General features: G+C 59.4%; 1 protein-coding gene across 3 annotated transcripts in view; it reads right to left on the bottom strand.

Annotated features, from left to right (window-relative positions):
- Positions 1-16,728, bottom strand: part of NFIC (nuclear factor I C) — a gene marked incomplete at its 5' end in the record, with an annotated part of 57,202 nt that extends 40,474 nt beyond the window's left edge. For all 3 annotated transcript variants that reach the window (XM_084249394.1, XM_084249395.1, XM_084249396.1), the window contains 2 exons: positions 6,774-7,305; positions 16,699-16,728. In XM_084249394.1, coding sequence (XP_084105520.1) covers positions 6,774-7,305; positions 16,699-16,728 — 562 coding nt within the window. The remainder of the gene's footprint in view (positions 1-6,773; positions 7,306-16,698) is intronic.
- Positions 16,729-18,825: the final 2,097 nt, after the last annotated feature.

Below are 18,825 nucleotides of genomic sequence, written 5' to 3'. Positions count from 1 at the left end.
TAGAACTTGGGTCTTGGGAATTCTAGTACTTGCCTTCTGGAGGGTCTAGAAGTTCCCTCGGCCCTAGCCTCAGAGTCCACTCCAAGCTCAAACTTTGAAGTCCCCTCTTGCAAGTCATTTACCCTGAGATATCAGGGTACTCTCGTCACCCAACCTAGCACCACTCACGTTGGTCTGAATCACTCAGGGCGAAAGCAGGGGTCCTCACTGGATAACTCCGGCAACATTCCACCTCTTTCTGGGCCTCAGTTTCCCTTTATGGACAAAACATCCAGTGTCCCCAGATGCCCCTACCCTCATCCTTCACCAACTCTGACCATCTGTGACTTCCTGCCCACACCCAGCTGGAGGGAGAGGGGCTGGCCGGGCAGCTGCTGGGTAGGGGGGGGTGCCTAGAGATGTCCCGAGCTGCCCTCTGCCTTTCCTTGGCTCCCCAGGCACAGGGCCAGGGCGGCAACTGCAGCCCCATGGCACGGGGTGGCCGCCACAGGCTGTCGTGCGAGCCTCGCACCCCTGCCTTGGCATGTGAAATGTGCTGCGCAGTCACACATCCAGGGGTGTCGGCGGGTGGGAGGACCTACTCACAAAGAGCTCCCCGTTTCTGAGCACAAACCATGTGCTCAGAGCGTCTTTCTACAGATGCTATCTTCACGTCGGTGCCGGACACTCCCTGTGCCGGCTTGGCAGAGGAGGAAACAGAGGCACAGAGAGGTGCGCTAACTTGCCCAAGGCGGCCCAGCTGGCCAGCGGCAGAGCTGTGACTAGGAGCACAAGAATGATGATGGTAATCACGGCAGCCACCAAAATAACTACCACCGCGATCACTACGTTTTTTCTATTATTTATTCCTCATTACATTCGAATCCAGAAGCAGCAGCAGTTGTGCTGTGCTACTGCTGTTACTAACAACACCTGAGTTTTCGCGTGCGGTAAACTCCCGGGAACGTAAGTTGCACCATCTTAACCGTGGTTGAGAGCTCAGCTCAGCGGCACGAAGCACGTTCCCACTGCGGTGCGGCTGTCCCCGCCCTTCCAATCCAGAACTTTCCATCTCCCCAAGCTGGAACTGCCCCCGTTAAACACTAGCCCCCGCTCCTCCCCCGGCCCTGGCACCACCACCCACGTCGTGGCTGCGGCTCCTCCGGGGCCTCTTGTGAGCGGATCACCCAGGATTTGTCCTTGTGCCTGGCTTATTCCCCTGAGCATCGTGTCCAGGCCCACGCACGTTGTGGCTGTGTCTGATGTCCTTCGTTTTTAAGGCCACAAGTCCCTCTGAGTGCTGACTGTGCACCCGGCTCTGTTCTGGCCCTCTTCATGCGTGAACTAACATAACCCTAACACAGCCCAGGAGTGCCTGTTGGACAGGGAAGGAAACTGAGGCTCAGAGCAGTGACTTCACTGGGAGGCGGTCACACAGCGCTGAGCTACGGAATCTGTGCCCAGGCATCTGCCCATGGACGGTGCCCCTGACTCTTCCGGACACCTTGGAGCTCTACTCATGGGTCCTGCTTGCTGCCTCACCTGTTAGTTCCCCGTGGCCACCCACCGTGAGCCTGGACCCTATAAATACACCCACGCAGGCATCTGGACCTCACGCTCATGCACGGACAGATGCTGGCACACCTGGCTGCCGACTGGGAGGTCCAGGCTGTCGGGAGCCCCTCCACTCGCCGCCACCCGGACACCTGGAGAAGCAACACACCTGGCTGCCAGTGGGGGCCCTTCCTGGGCCACAGTTGCCTCTGTTCCTTCTCTAGGGGGAAGGAAGAGATTCACAGGATCCCAGAGCAGTTGCCCCCATTTGCCTCCTGGGGCTGGGGAGAGGACTCTGGGAGGCGCCGAGCATTTACCGAGTACCGCCTGATGCTCTGCAGGAACCAGCAACTCATATCCTCAATGCTCTGGACACAGTTCTCATCCCCCCTTCACAGGTGGGAAAACTAAGGCTCAGAGAGAGCCACAGCCTGGAGCAAACACGGACACAAACTGTGCTGTTGCACAAAAATCCGGGAATCCTTACATGCCCTTAAGCCCACGCTGGCACTCCCAGCACAGCACCCAGGGCTGGGATGGAGATTAATGGGGGGTCCTCTCTGGGACCCAAAGACTCCCTGTCCCCCAGTCCCCAAGCCCAGAGCAGAGAGGACTTTGTGGTAAGTTGCACCGCACAGGCTGGGCTGTGGCTGTCCTGGCCTCCTCGGTCCAAACTGAGACCCTCTCCCCTGCCATCTGGTCCAGGCTGCACTTTATGAGGCCCTGACCCCAGCACAGTCGCCGTGGGTGCTTCAGTGCGCCGCCCCCTGCGTGGTAGTGTATTCCCGGCCTGCTCTCTTAATCGCTTGATACCCTCCAAGTGTGTTTTAGCTTTTTCTTGTAGGAGCTTCAAGGCCTCTGTGGGCTCTAATTCCACTCTGCCTCTTGGGAGCTGTGTGACCTCGGGCAAGCGCTTGACCCTACCTGGGCCTCCATAGTTTCCTTCTCTGAAACAAGATCGAAGGTACAAATCCCTTCTTTCAGGGTGGAGAGAATTAAACCAGTTAAGACGGAGGGTGGGTGCAGAGCCAGGCGCACAGCAGGCACTCAGTGTGTGTCCACTGTTACTCTCCCCACCACTGTGGCTGCTACTGCTTCCCAGTTCCATCCAGGAGGACTGGGGGCCTCTCTCCCCCACCTCACTCTCCCCAATTTCTCTGCACCCCCCTCCCTAGGGCACCAAGCGCCGTCCTCAGGCAGCTGTGAGTTTCTCAAGCCGGCCCCTGCTCCCAGCGCCATTCCCGGAGGTTGGCACTGTGCAAGGCGGGAACTCGAGACTGGCTCACGGCAGCGTCAGCAGACGGGCACCATCTGGGCTGGCAGCTTGGGGCGGGCTGGCAGCTGCTGGAGTGGGCAGGCCTGGCAGCCCCTCCCCCGCCTGCCCTGGCACAGTGCCTGCCCGCGCCTCAGGTTTCTCAGGCTGCCAGAGGGGGTGGGGAGGCCTGGCTGGGCTCAGGGCCGGGCAGGCAGCTTCCCCTTCTGGGCTCTGGTTCCTGCAGGCTCCTTCCCAAGTGCAAGGCGGGCTCCAGCCTCTCCGTCACCCTCGTCGTGCAGCCACACGGCGGGCCCCCACCTCCAACACTCCCTGCGGCCTCCACACTCTGCTTCCCATGCTCCAGCCACTGCAGCCTCAGGGCCTTTGCACTGACTGAGCTCCCTGCCTGGCACACACTCACCTCCCTCTGCAGCTGCCTCACCTCCTTCGGGCTACATCTCAAAATTCACCTCCTCAGAGAGGCCCTTCTCATACCCGGGCCCTCTTTACACCCCTCCCCTGCTTTGTTTCCCTGTCCTTGTATTTTTATTAGTTTAACTGAATTGTCAGTATCCTCAACCTCTACTTAGTTGTGCACATTCCCCCCCAAATCCATGCATTTATCAGGAAGCCCCCAGTGTCTCAAGATGGGGTTCATATCAGCCCTTTATCAAGGGACCCAGCTGTCCCCTAGGCCATGCAGGGGCACACACTGCATCCAGCTGCTGGAATCAGGTCCCCATGGTCACAATGGCACCAGGTGGGTGCCTGGGTGGCCAGATTCAGTCACTGGAGGTCCCCTGGGTTCTGACTTCCTAGAAGCCCTCACAGCTTGTCCCCATCTCTCTGTCCCCCCAAAATAATCCCAGGACGGAAGCCTTGGATTTTCCTTTGGGAAATGACCCCAGCCCCCCTACAGCCCCTGGGAGAGATGGGGGGCGGGGACTGAGGCTGGTGTCCAAGGCGGGGCAGGGCCGAGTGGAAGAGCACAGGCGTGTGCGTGGCCTCTGAGTCTCCGTCTGTGTCTGTATGTGTTTGTCTCTCGGCCAGCTCTGAGGCCCCACCTTTGTTGCATTAACTGTCTCACTTCTGGTGTTGAAGCTGTACCTCCTTTCAGCTGTTGGGGAATGCCCCCACTGCCAGCATCCACCCTGTACCTCCCAAGAGGCCGACTGAGGCCTGCTCCCCCGACCCTCTGCCTCAGTTTCACACCGTCCCAGCAGGGCTGATTAAAGCAGACACTGCTCTCTGGCCTCGGCTGAGTCCCCCTCCAGCCCCGGGAACCCCCAAAGTCAGTTCTCTCTGTTATCAGACCAACACCAGCTGGGCTGAACTCAGCTCCAGCCCAGAACAAGCATGGGGTGCTGGGGTAGGGTCCTGCTGTTAGGGCTCAAGAGGGGGCCCATGGCACCCTGGATGGGGCCTTGCTGGTGGGACCCTAGAACACAGACCCAACCGAAGGTGACGGTCACACTGGCTAGATGCTCACGTTGCCACAATATACCTCCCTCCTGTGTAGGCACCAAGGAGGGAGAGTTAAGGACAGTGTCCATGATAGAAGTTATCTGTGCCTAATTCCTACCTCTGCCCTCTCTTGACTGTGTGACCTTGCACAGGGCAGTTACTTTCTTTGGGTCTCTGTTTCCTCATCTGCAAAATGGGTACAATCACGATCTGTCAGGCTGCAGTGAGAATGGAAAGAATTGCTAAGCCTTAGGGAAAATGCCTTGCAGATAGAAGGTGGAGCTGGGAGTTAGAGTGTTGAAGCACAAGCAGAAGTTTCCATATGGGAAAGGCATTCCAGGCAGAGGGAACAGTATGGGCAAGACCAGGAGTGAAATCAAAAACCATAATGAAAGTGACAACGCTGGCAATGGTGACCACCCAGGGAGGCCTCGTCTTGTGCCTCATGCTGGTCTTCACGACCCCAAGAGGGTTGTTTGGTAGCACTTAACACGAGCACCTAATATTCCTTTCAGGTGGCTCTTTTGGCGTTTCCCATTTTACAAATGTAGAAATGAAGCTCAGAGAGGTTAAGCAACTCCCTCTGGATAGCCCAGCAGCAGCGGCCATGCTGGGGCTAGAATCCAGACCTGGCTCTGCAGGTCTGACTCACTCCTGGGGCTGGGTCAGCTGGGGCCAGTTTGAGCAGGGATTCCTCTGGGGGTGACCGAACCAGCAGGAAGCAGGGGAGGGTTCAGACTTGACACCCCCCATTTCTGCCCTCATGTGGGGAGGCTGACCAGGCAGGTGGGCAAAGGCTTGGCAGCCCACTTGACAGTGTCTGGGGAGGCCTGGAGGCCGGGTCTGCCTGCTGCACCAAGTGGGGGAGGGGGCTGGTTGGGGGAGGGGAGGTGCCTAGAGATTGTGCTGACACGGGCAGAAAACTCGCTTCAAAATTTTATCAGCTCAGCGCAGAGGAGGTGGAGGCGGGGCCGGGATGGATGTGCTGCATGGTAATGATCGCTGCAGTCCCCAAGGCCGCCCCTGCCCCTGCACCAGACAGTCACCTTGTCCAGTGCCTGCTTCCACGCCCCCAGCATCAATTCACTCTCGTCTCCAGTGGGTTTGTGGCCAATGGGTGGGGCAGGGGAGGGCAGATGCTAAGGTCAAGGTCAAGACCAGGAAACTAACCCAGCTCTGCCTCCCACATATACCCCTCCCAGCCCTGAATCCCCATAACCTCATCTAATCCTTAGATCACTTCTAGGAGTTGACTTGACTTGTCACCCCCAGTGTACAGAGGCGGAAATTAGGGCACAGAGCAGTGATGTGTCTAAAGTCACACAGTCTGCAAAGGGCAGGGCTGCTTCTGGAACCTGGGTGGTCTAACTCGTCACCCTGTTCTCAAGGCCTTCCTTCCATAGATCCTGTGTGCTTTGGGGGGACCCACCTGGGCTGGGGCTGGGTTTTTAACCCATGTGCACCCATCTAACAAGCTCAGGCAGCCCCCGGGCATGTGTGCACCAGACCCAGCCTGGAAGGGCCTGGGAGGGCCTGGGGCGTGCGCCCGTTAGGTTCCACGGATACTTCTGATTCTGCCCTCGTGAGGACAGTCATGACTGTCACACCTGCCATGTGGCAGGCGGGCATTCAACACTCTACAGGCTGATCTTTTTGAATCCCACCGCAGAATCAATCTAGGGACTCTGATAACCTCTACTTGACAGATGAGGAAACAGGTCAACTTGAACACACAGACAGGAAACAGAGGCAATGAATCTCACTGCCCTCCCAGTCAGGCCCTGCCCTTGGCCGCCAGGACCTGCTGATCTTAAGAGGCTGGACCCGCATTCTGCCCACGCAACTGACCCCTGGGATACTCCCACACCCATTACGGTCCAGGCTCAGCTCAGCTGCACCCCCTCTTCCAGGAAGCCGCCATGATTTCCTTACCCTGCACAAAGCCCACTGGTCTCAATGTTGGGCATCTGACCCTGGAGTCAGCAAACGCCCTGCTGGAAGGACTGAAAGGGGAACACTGAGAACCAGAGAAGGGGGTCACCTAACCAAAGTCATACAGTGGTCAATTGCCCACTCATGGCACAAACCCAACCAGGCCTCTGCTGGAGGCCAGCCAGTGTTCCCAGGAGCGCCCCAGCACCCTTTCCTTGCAGGGATACATTGTCTGTCCCTCTCTGTCACTCTCTGGTACGCCCTGTTCTTGACCTGGCCACACGTTGCCCCTCAGACCTTCTGGGGCAGGGTTTCACCTCCTGAGCCCTCAAGCGTCTGTCAGCTCCCTCAGAAACCAAGGTCAGAGGCAGGGCCTGCCTCCCCTTCAGACCCACAGGCACCTGCCTGCCTGTCAGACTCTCCGAGAACCACATGTCTTGCCCGTAGACGCTGGAGTAGCAGGTGGCTGCTCCCTCTGACCTCCACATAGGGCCCCTGCCTCAGGCCTTCCTCGCTCGGCGCCCGCCCCTGCGATGCAAGGGGGCACGGCTTCCCCGTGAACCCTGGCCCACACGCGCGCCCCACTCACCTCGCTCCCGCACAAAGTAGGCCAGGTACAGGTCAAGCTCCTTGACGGCGACCCCGATGTGGTGCGGCTGCACGCAGAGCACCGGGTGGCCACACTGCGCGGCCTTCACCAGGCGCTCGCCATCCGTGCTCTCCAGCGGGATGCCCTTGAAGAGGATGACCATGACCAGGTCCAGCCGCCACACCTTGTCGGCCTGGCGCAGGCAGTCGATGCGGCGCATCTTGCCCTTCTGGTCGGGGTTGGAGAGCACGCAGCCCGGCGCCTTCTTGCCGGTGATGGCCAGCACGAAGTCCTCCCGGCACTCGGGCCGGATGTCTTTGCGCAGCTTGGCCAGAAGCCGCGACGCCCACTTCTGCTTCACCTCGGCCTTCTCGCCCAGCAGCTCGTCCTTCACCGCGCGCTCCTCGTCCTTTGACATGCGCTTCTCGTGCTTCTTGAAGTACTTGCGCTTCCGCGCCTGCAGGTTGAACCAGGTGTAGGCGAAGGCGCGCACGTGAGGCAGCAGCGCCTCGATGAACGGGTGGAACTCATCCTGCGGGAGAGGCCAGAGGTCAGAGGTGCCGATGACCTCCACCCACGACCCACCCCCGAGATGGAGGCCCTGGCGGCCCCCCCCAGTCCCCCCACTCAGCGGGGGAGCGACAGGGGGCTACGGCAGACCTGTCTACCTCCTGGGGAAAACAGGCAGAAGGTGGGGGGGGGTGTACCCCGGCGGAAGTTCATGGGGACAGGTGAGAATTCACTGCCCAGATCTAGAAATTGAGGTTTGGATTATGTGGGAGGTGAAGGCTAATACAGAAGCTCATGGACCCTAATACATGGATAGGGCAAGCTGAGCGCTCCAGGGAGGGAGGCTAATGGGGGACTTGTGGTGATGGGGGAGACAGAGGCCAGAGGATGGAGATGTCACCTTCGTTCTCTGCCTACTAGAGCTGGGGCTAGCGAACTTACTCTAAGGAACCAGATAGTGAACATTTTAGTTGCGACTTCTCAATTCCGTAGTACTGTGTGCAAAGTGAGCCGCACAGGACATGGAGAGGATGGGCGTGGTGCGGTGCCAATAAAGCTTTATTGACAAAAACAGATGGTGGGCACCGGGCCCAGGTGCTGGAGTTTGCAAACCCTCGAACTAGAGTGTGAGCTCTAACATCTACAGCAGGGTGATTGCAGGAAAAGCCAGCCCCCGAGGACGGTGCTTGGGGCTCATCTCTTGGATCCACTGGTCAGCAGCGAAAGCTGGTATCAGATGGGAGACTCTGAGGGCCGCCTCTACTGGCCCTTGGCACCCATGAAACAAATGAGGACCAGGGGTCTAGAGCAGATAAAGAGGCCCGCAGGCTGAAGCTCACAGCTAAGACTAGGGCCACCTGGCGGTCAAGGGCGGATGGAAGGGTGGGAGGGGGCTCACTGCAGAAGTCGAGAAAGCTCAAGAGACCACAGTGCTCCAGAGGCCCAGGAGCTGCAGAGGGGCCAGTACACCGGCCCTCTCCGGCCACGGACCCATTCCACAGACGGAGAAACTAAGGTCTGTGGAGGCTTCGAGACCTGGCCAGGGCTGTGACCTCAGCGTTCCTTCCCCCGCCCCCACCCCCACATCAGCCTTGATCGGGGGGCTAGTGGCCCATCTTACAGATCACAAAAGGGGACCTAGTCCTGAAAGAACCTCTTTTTCAGAAGGAAAAACCTGCGTTTTCAGAAGGAAAACGGAGCGGCAGAACAGTTTCTCATTGGTCATTGGTTTCTTAGCCTCAAGGGGAGAAAATTTCAAGGAGAAAGAAAAAGAAAAGAAAGCCTTGGGTCCCATCTGCCTGCTCTTGCCTAGGCTGAGTGGGGCAGTCTCTCTTTTGGGGGGGTTAACCCCATTGTCTGCCCAGCTCTGGAAAGGCTGTATTGTATTGAGGTTGTTATTATTATTGACAGTTTTTTTTGCTTGTTTTTCTTTTTAAAATATTTATTTATACAAGAACCGGGGTACAGGCCAGAGGTATGGGGGAGGGGGAGTGAGGCGATTCACCAGAGACAGAGCCGGGAGCAGAACAGGCAGATTGACTGAAATACCCTGCTGAGGGAGCAGCGGGAGAGACGGGAGAGGTCTGCTGCGCCATGTGGGAATCTCCCCGGCTGGCCGGGATGGAACCCGCACTGCAGAGGCTGCGGACAGCTTCACAGCGCTGTGCTCCACTGCCTGCGCCACCAGACACTGTTACAATCACTTTATCTCTCAGGTGCAGGACTAGACCCCAAGCTCTGTGCACCACCCTCTTGGCTCAGAGAGGGGTGGAGACCTGGCCAGAGTCGCCCAGGGTCTCAGGCTGTATGATGACAGGCCCCCAGGGTCCCAACCCCTCCCAAGGCCAATGCCCCTTTCTCCGAAAAGCCTGGGCTCCAGAAGGCTGGGATCTTGGGGAGAGCGCTAACAGCTGCTCTTGGTCATGCATTTGCTTTCCAGATGGAGGCAGCTGGGGGCAGTCCCACCTCTCGGCCTGGACACTCACAGAACCCCCTGCCTGGTGCGCCCCTCCTGACCTGGGCTCTGTCTCCCCTTGGGGATGAGGTGCTGGGGGGAGAGGGACAACATCAGATTTCACCTATTACGGAGGCTCTGAAAATAGACTTCAACCCTGGGGGGTGGGGCAGGATGGGCTCAGCTTGTGCCAATCTTATCTCTCCACTCCAGCACCCCCCCAGCATGAGTCACCGTAACAGCTGTGGTGGGGACTGGACCTCAGGGCCCTTTTCTACTGCCCATCTCCCTGCCCCAGCTGACCTGCTGAGCGGAGGGAGGAAGGAGCCTCATGCCAGCCCCTGTTCAACCTCACAGCTGCTTTGCCTGCGTCTGTGCCACTTGACACGCTAGACCAGAGATGGTGAGAGACTGGCAGGTCACCCCGCAGTCAGCAGAGCAGGGACAAGAGCCCGGGTCAGAGAAGCCGGGGGTGGGAAATCAATAGACACACCGGTCGCTGCCCCCACCCCAGCCGACGCCAAGCGGGCAGGAGGCCAGGGAAATGGTGTCTGCAGTGGCTGCGACCCAAGGTGCCGACTGGGGCCGCCCTAAGCGGGAGCTGGCTCCGAAGGGGCAGCTGAAGCTTCGGCCAGCAGGGGTGTGCGACCTTCCTGAGCCGCCTTCTCTCCTGGAAACCCTTTCTCCTGAGTCCCTACCCACCCCCAAATTCCTTGTCTCATCCAGGTTCCTGCTTTCCACACCCCCCCCCTCCCCCTGCCCCGTCCTCCCTGGGAAAGTCATCAGGGATGTCGACAGGGGCAGGAGCCCACGTCACCCATGACCCCAGCCGAGCCTGGAGGAAGAAAGACAGTTCATAACTGGGTCATGGACCCACTTCCCCACCCTCCCTTGTCCTCCCTGGGAGGTCAGCCCAGGTTCTCAGGAGATAGACTGGTCACTCCCGGTGTCCCCCACACAGGCGACAACCAAGACCTCTCACCACAAGCACCTCCCAGTGCCCTCACGGGCTGACCGGGCAAAGGGACAACGGAGGTGAGTTAATGCTAAGAATCCTCCCAAACTCCTGCACAGCCCTCACAGCCTTGTCTCTAGTGCGCCTTCCTTCAGGTGGTCTTTCCTGTTCTCCTCAGGGTTTCTCAAGACCTAGCCTGGACCACACGCTGGGAATCTTGGCCCCCAGCTCTACTTCCCCTCCTCCCCCAACCCTGGGCTAGACACTCGTTACCAGGCAGGCCCTGAGACGAAATGGGTGACACTGGCCTCCATTTTGACCTCCTGTATGAGCCAAATCACTGCTGCAATGTGGGCCTCGATTTTCTTATTCCCTACAACAGGCAGAAGGGACCTCGCAGCCTGATAGGATTTGGGGAGGGTGGGGGACTTGCCCATTGCTCTGGTAAAGAGAGGTGCAACATGGTGGGTGGGGGAAGCAAGGCCAGGTCTTTCCCAGAAACCCCATTTGGTCTACTGGGACTTCCTGGCCAAAGAGGGAGCAGCGGCTGGGAGGAAACATCCAGCTCCAAGCCCTCGCTGGGCCCCACTACTGCATAACTGTGCACTAGGCTTGCACCTCCCTGGGCCCCTGCGGCCCTCCCACGCTGACAATCTATGGCAGCAAACCAGGACACGGACCTTCAATGCCTAACCAGACATTTTCTGGGAAGATTCTCTTCCCTTCATTTACTCAGTGATTTGACAAACATTATTGAGACTCTATCTCATCTACCTCTACTTTCTTCAAACTCCTACGTATCCTTCAGAACCCTGGTTCCAACGTCCCCTCCAGGTTAAATGACTTGCCTGTAGTTATGGCTGGCAGATGGCAGAGCTCATATTTGAACCAGGTTCATATGACCTCAGAGTTAGGGTTTCAGACCTTGAGTAACTACTTCTCCCCAAGCTCTCGGCAGCTTTGGGCAGGGATGATGTTAAGCTGATAGATAGGTAATAGAATGTCAGGTTGAACAAAGTGCTATCGACAATTTAAAGGAGCATAACTAGGGAATCCTACAGTTTTGTTTTTTTTTTTTTAAATCATGGGTGGGCAGGGAGGGTGAGTTGTAGAAATGGACACTTTAAAGAAGACCCAAAAGATGACAGTTCAGGGTAGGAACTTCTAGGTGGGTAAATGGCCCTTGGAAAGGTCCTGGGGCCGGAGATGCTTACTGTATTAGAAGAACAAAGAGGAGGCTAACACTGAGTGAACAAGAAGAGGGAAAGTAGAAGGGGTGAGGGCAGAGATGGTAACAGGTTCTGGTTGTGCAGGGCCTTGTGTGGGACAAGGAGGAATTTGGGTAAACTGAGTCCAGAGGTTGGAAACTCCCAGCCAAAGTGAGCAAAGTTTGTGCCCTGAAACTCCTGACTTTCCTCTCTATGTCCCGTTGTCTCCAGAGGATGAGGGGGTCTGAGCCACAGGACCATGGAGGGTATGGGAGAGAGAGAGCAATTTGGGGCAAGCTTGCAGAGGCTGAGCATGGAGTGAGCCAGCAACTCTAAGAAATGGGATCTATTGTTGCGCCCACTGTCTGGAGGGAGAAATGGAGCACTGAAGCCACTGGCCCAGTCAGGAGCCAGGGAGGAGCCAGTGGAGCGGGGGCTTAAACCCTCTGACCATGAACCCCCCGATTCCTCAGCCCCGTTGCCGGGTCCCTTGCACACACGGTGTGGCCCTGTGGTTAGGACTCCCAAGCGAAGCCTGTTCTGCACCCTGCCTTCTCTCTTAGATCCCACACGTTCCCTTCCTCCTGCGCCGTCACATGCCTCTTCTTCCGCCCCTTCCCCCCCTTTTCTCCTAGGGGAGGCTTGCTCTAGCCAACAAGGCAGCCCAGACCTGGGTCCTGCCCTGTCACCTCCTTTCCTGCCCATCGCCTAAGGGCACAGATTTGATCTGTTTTATTCATTGCTGGATTGCTGGACAAGTTAAGGAGCAAGCTCAAGCCTAAGTCGCCCGCATGCACCTCAACTGACAATGGATCCAGGTACTCACTTGGGTCTGGCAAAGCCCAGTGAGACCCTGGACAGGGCTGGGCAGGAGGGAAAAGCCAATAGAAAAGCCCTTGGAGTTCAGGGTCTGGGTGGTGCAGGATCATTGCACCTCAGTATTATCTACCTCCTCAGTACTTATCCCAAACTCCTATGCATCCTTCAAAGCCCAGGGTCTGGCTCATGCTGAGCAAATAGTGATACAATGGAAGGAGGATAAAGGAGGAAAATGCCCATGGGATGTTTAACCCAATTATTAGTTTAGCAACAACCATAATCACAGTAGCACTTATTTGGCACCTACTGTATACCAGGCACTGTGCCAAGGGCAAAGCATCTCAGGAAGGCACGCTTATGTTTTCCATTTTTTGTGGGAGAGATTGAAGCTCAGAGTGGCTCAAGTTCCTTCTTTCAATCTGTATTCATTCATTCATTCATTCATTCATTCAATCATTCATTCATTCTTACAACAAATATTGTTTCAGCACCTATTATATGCCACCCGTGGGCCGAGCACCTCAGAAACATCCTGCCTCCCTGAAATCTTCAGGCAGCTGAGGACTTGAGGATCACCAATGATTTCATTTCATGGGAGCAGGGGGACACAGAAAGGCTGGGTGACTTGACCAGAGCCACGCACATGGGAAGGAATAAAACTCACTCCCGAGTCCCCTGAACATATCTGAGGCCACCCTGGGTCTCTTCCTCTGCCCGTTAGGGCACACCTGGGGCAGGCAGGCTGTAGCCTCGCAGGTGTGGGGTCAGTGCGGTGAGTGTGCACGCCTGTGCACGTGTGCGTGGGTGGCTCAGGCCTGCAGCTCCTGCACCGCGCCCCCAATCAGCATGCACCAGGTGAGGGGTGATAACGCGTGTGCACACGTGGGAACTGAGCGGGCAGGAGGCCCAGGACATGGCAGCAGTGCCCACGTAGCGGGTGTGAGACTGGGAGGGATGGCAACTCGGGCAGAGAGAAAGACAGGAGAGAAAGGAGAGAGAGGTGGAAAGAGGCCAGATGAAGAGAGGAGAGACAAGGGGGGAGAGAGAGAAGCAGAGAGACAGAGATGAGAGACAGAAAGAGAGGAGGGGGGAGAGAGACAGAAAGAAGAGTAGAGTAGAGAGAGGGAAGGGGGAGGCAGCGAGGAGAGAGAGAGAGAGAGAGAGAGAGAGAGGGAGAGAGAGAGAGAGAGAGGGAGAGAGAGGGAGAGAGAGGGAGAGAGAGGGAGAACGCTGACTCGGCCAGAATCCCAGCTCGGTGATTTACAAGGCGCCTGGTCCTGGCGCGCAGAGGCACCTCCGCTGCAGAGAAGGGAGGGGGAGAGGCAGAGAGAGGGAAAGAGAGGGAGAGGTGGAGAGGTTGTGCCTGTCACAGAAGTGGATCTGGGGCCCTCAGACCATGACTGGGAAGGCACATGGGGAGCGCCCGCCAGCCCACGCCCGGCCAAACCGTCGGGTAGGAAGTGACCCCAACAGCCAGCCCTAAAGCCCCGCGTGTGGGTCTCGTCCCTCTCCCTGCCCTCAGGGGACCCCCAGAGTCTCCCCCCTCCCAACTGCTGAGCCCACACCAGGCCAAGATCTGGCTACCGTCTGCATCCCCCCAAATCTGGCCTGTAGGAGGCGCTTAATGAAGATCTATTAAGTCAAACACAAGTTGGGGCCCTCTCCCAGGCTATCTCCCCACAGGAGAACTGGCAGGAAAAAGAGGGGAGCCCGGAGACGTAATGGGGTGCAGGAATGAAGGAAAGAATGCATGGGGGAGGGGGGCCTGGCGGCTGGCGTGGCCATGGGCCTCAGCCCAGGCCCAGCCCTCGGCCCTGGCCCTAGGGAATCCTGGACACTGCAGCCAAGAGGGATTTGGCCCCAAACCCGGAATAACTAACGTGGCGGTGGCGGGCGGGGAGGAAGGCAGGGGGGGAGGCCCGGAGTGGGGCAAGCATGGGGAGGCCAGCTTCCCGCCGGCAGGATTTATGGAAGTAACGGCTGCTCCACACAGTTCCTCTTAAGAGTAAAAGTGAAAAAGCACTTGAGTCACCATTGAAACAGGGACGAGTTCCCAGAATCCTCCAGGGCTACCCCCCTCGGTGGGCAGGGCAGGAGGGGGCACAGGGCGGGCTGGCACCAGAGTCACCACCCCCCCCCCACACCCGGTCCAAGAAGGATCCGGGTCGGATCAGCTAAAAGTGAGCTATTTTAGGATGGGCTCAGGTTGTAAAATTAGTTGGGTAAAGCCAGGAGAGGGGGGCAGGGAGAGACAATCAGGGTAAGAAGAGACACACAGAGACAAAGAGAGGAGGGAGAGACGATGAGACACAGGAAAGAGGTGCAGAGACAGAGGGAGGACACCTGGGAAGGGAGAGATGGAGTGACAGGAAAGGGAAAGCAGAGCAAGACGGGAGACAGATGGAGACAGACGCAGAGGAAGCCAGAGAGGTAGGGGGAGTCAGAAATGGGTGGGGGCGAGGAGGACTCATCCGAGAGTGGAGGTCCTTCCTAAGAAGTCAGAGGCCTTCTGAGCCCCCCAGCTCACGGCCCCAGGCCAGACTGGGCCTGCAGGGGCTGCAGGGAGGCTCCTGAATCTGCAGGGGAGCCTGAAAGAGGAACCCCCAGGCTAAAACAGCACAGGGTGCCCCCATGTTGAGGCCACTCCAAACCTACAGCAGCCTCGGAGCTCTTTGGTCCTCTCTCTGCCCATCTCTGCCACCCTGTCTTTGCACACAGCAGCCGCAGAGAGTGCCAGCCCAAGTCTTCCATTTCCACGGACAGCCTGCCCGGCGGATCCTGGCCCTGCCTGGCTGAGCCGGGCACACAAGTTGTCGTAGATGCCAGAGCTCGGTTCTCACTGACACCCCCTCTGGGCAACGTGGATGGAGGCCTGTTTCCCTGAGGAGTCCTGACGGGGGAATTCCAGGGCGCAGTGACAAAAGGCGTCCTTCCAACCTCATCGCCTGGAACAGCCTCCCTTCTCAGCCCCCTGCGTGCTCAGCGAATGAGCCAGAGCGCGAGCAAGCGAGGGAAGGGCTGGGGGGGGGGGGAACCTCAGAGGCACGTAGGTCATCCTCTAAGTCCAGTGACTGGGACGCCCAAGGTCACAGGGTAACCCCAACTGGAACCCTAATTGCTCTTGGGTGCTTCAGGGGGCTGCATGGCAGAGGAGGGCCAGTAATGGAATCTCAGGGACACCCCATAAAGTTACTCAGAGGGGCAAACAGAGGCCTGGCGAGGAGCAGGGACCTGCCCAAGGTCACTGTTTACCCTGGCGACCCTGGGCAGGACAAGCCTGAGCCCCCCTGAGCATCCCCCCCACGCTCCTGTGGGGCACCTGGGGGGGACCAACAAGAAAACCCTAACATGAGTAAAGGCACCTACTCACAACGGAGGGGGCTGGCGGGATTAGCAGCCCCGAGGCCCAGCCGGGCATCCATAATTGAGTGGACACACGGTGTTCTGCAGGGCGCCCGGGCTCCCCCCACTGCCCTGCTTTGGGACCACACTGCCAGCCTCCGGCTCCGCCTGGCCCCTCACTTGTCACCTCAGGAGGCGCGGAGATGGGAACCCCGCGGACCCGGAGACTCTCAAGCCTCGCCGGGAAGCAGAAGCGGCAGCCCCGGCCCGAGGGCGCGGGCGCGGGAAGGAGCCCCCGGGCGCGGCCTGGGCGCGGGCCGCCCTCTCCCCACACGCCCCCTCGGCCCCTGCACGGGGCGCAGCCGGAGCCGCCCGGGAGCGCGGCCAGGGGCGAGCGGCCCTGGGGGGGGCCGGGGCAGGTGCCGGGGCCGGGGAGCCGCAGAGCCCCCGCCAGGCCCCGCCAGGCTCCTCCCGGGGGCGGCTGCGGCTCAATAATCCGGAATCAAGCGGGGAAACATCGGCGCAGCGCGGAGGGGCGGGGGAGGGAGACGCACCGGCCCGGCGAGCACCCCCCGCCCCCACTCCGGCGCCTCCAGCTTGGAGCGCTCCCTCCCCCGCCACGCACACGTGGGCCAGAGTGGGGGGAGAGGCGGCCCGGGCTGGGGCGGCGGGGCGCACCCCTGGCGCGAGGGCCGGCCCGCAGCCCCCCGGCGGGGTCCTCATCCCGAGGGGGCCGGGAGCCCGGGGTCCGCCCAGGGCCCCTCGATCCCACTTACGGCCGGACCCGGGTCCGAGCCGGGGATTTCCCAGCGCCCTGCCCCGGCCTTTCGGGAAGGGGCCCCCAGATATTCCCGGGCGCGGGAGGGAGCGTCCGGCGCGGGGCGGGGGGCGCCCGCGGTCTGGGCCCCGAGCCCCGCGGGGGGCGCGGAGCGGGCGGGGGGCGCGGGGGGCGGGGGTCCGGCCGCGGGTCGGGGTGGGGGTCCGAGACCCGCGGGGCCGGGGGCGGCATCCCGGCCGGGGAGGCGGGAAGGAGCCGCGCGCCCTCTGCGTCCAGACTCCTCTGGTTCCAAACTTTGGGGTGCCGAGCGGCGGGGCTGGGGTGCGGGCACGCGGGCGGGGGCCGGGCGGGGGACATACCTGGGTCAGGCAGAGCGGGGACGAATACATCCCGGGCGCGGCGGGAGGCGCAGGGCGGCCGGAGCGGGCGCGCTCAACTTACTGAGTCATTTTTCCAAACCGCCCCCCCCGCCCCCCCGCCCCGCGGCCGCGGCCGGCGCGCGCCCCGCCGCCTCCTCGCGCGCTCTCCCTCGCGCTCCCCCTCTCCCTCCCTGCCCCCCCTCCGGCTCCCCCATCTATCTCCCTCTCTCCTCCTCCATCTCTGTCTCTCCCGTGTCTCTGTCTCTCCTCCCTCTGGCAAGCTCCCCCCGACGTCTCCCCTCCCACTGCTCAGGATCCAACTTTCAAAGAAACGAGGGAAAAAAGAGCGCGAGCGGAGAGGGAGAGCCGCCCCCCCAGCCCCGCGCCCGCGAACCCCCATCGCTGCTATTATTACAAATTTCCAGGCGCCTTGGCCCCAGGCACCCGACACCCCCAAACCGAAACTGAGGCCCGCGGGAAAGCCCACCCGACCAAGCGGGGAGGGGGCCCTGGCTGACGCTGGACATTTAGGGCCCAGAGGTGGATTTTTGAGACCCCCCCACCCCAGCCCGCCCCAGCTGGCCGGGAAGCTGGAGGCAGGAGCCAGGGGGTGGGGGAGGGAGAGAACGGAGAAGTGACGTGCGCAGAGGCCGGCGGCCACGCTCCCCTTAAAGATGTACGACCTGGGTTGGGGGGTGGGGGTGGGGGGTACACCGCACCCTGTGGGCTGGCTCCTCCCAGGGCCACACAGGGGGTGCAAGGCTGGAGTAGAGGCCCTTGGCTCCCACTGCTGCTCCTTGGTCAGAGCCCCCGGCTCACCCAGGAGCCGCCCGAAGCTGCTCTCTCCTCCTCTGCCGGCGACCAAGGGGAAATGAGCCAGGTGCTCTGGCCACCCCCAAAGGTCTCTCAGCACCCCAGAAAGAAGGTATCCAGGCAGAACCTAGTTTGGCCAGATAAATCCTTGCAGCCTCTTCCAGGGAGCCCAGTAATTCCCACTGGCCCCAGCAGAGCACCCCATTTTATGGATCCAGAAACTGAGGCACAGTGAGTGGTTTGGAGCCAGGCCATCTGGCCCCAGAGTCCACATTCTTAAAGCTCCCTCCTTCTCTCTAGAACAACACACAGAACTGGCCTCCACGCTGAGGCCCCAGGGTACCCGATGATTGATTTTTGGTCTCAACCCTCCCCAGTTACATTCCCTGGATCCACCCAGTCTGGCCAGGAGGCTACTGGAATTCCCTCGACCACTTCACAGACCAGGGTGACAGGAACCCTCCGTGCGTGCCCCTGTGAAGTGGTCCACCATAGGCCACCCGATGGGGTTCAGTTGCTTAAGGATAATGACACACAACAAAGCCTTGACCTTCTGTCCAAAGAACCCAAAGACATTTTTAGAAAGCTCAGTCATTTTGACTCATGTCTCCAAGCATCCTGAGGACAAACAATAACTTCTCATCATTTGGGGGCACCTGCCCCATCTCTAGGGCCATGGAAAATGCCAGCAACCCTGTGAGGAAACTGAGGGCCAGAGAATGGAAGCCACTCACCCAGGGCTGAACTGGGAGGGAGCAGGATTCTAAGGAGCACAGATTCCAGGGGGACCCCCCTGGCTGCCGGATATGGGTGATGGCTGGTATTCAGACAGTGCTTATTAGCACATGGAGAACCTCCACAAATGATTTTTAACACTTCCCCTCCCCACACCTGTGAGGGGCATTTAACACGCCAGGGTGAATGGGGAAGTGGGGTATCTAAGAATCTGAATGCTAACATAACACAGCAATTTTTATTATTAAAAATGCCTCAGACATACATAGGGCAGAAGCTCCCAATTCCCAGACATTAAAAAGTTAAAGCTGACATCTGACGGCCCTTAAGCACAGACCCCCAGAGTTCCCCCACCCCGCCCCACTTTAGGTTCCTTTGGAAGGTAAGGTTTGGGGCACACAGACTGCCCCTCTGGGGACCCATCTGTGGGGGTGGGGCAGTTTGGCAATACAGGCAAAGGCACTGGCTGGAATACTATACAGCTGCATAAAAGCTCCCATCCGGAGACGTCTCCAAGAGCCATGCAGGGGAAGCTAGCTGCAAATCAGGGTCTTCCTCCTTGGCATTGGGGGTGGTTTT

This window comes from Talpa europaea (genome assembly GCF_964194135.1).
Source record: "Talpa europaea genome assembly, chromosome: 12".
Taxonomy (NCBI): Eukaryota; Metazoa; Chordata; class Mammalia; order Eulipotyphla; family Talpidae; genus Talpa; species Talpa europaea.
The sequence above is the reverse complement of the archived record's forward strand: the minus strand, read 5'-3'. Positions and strand labels throughout refer to the sequence as shown.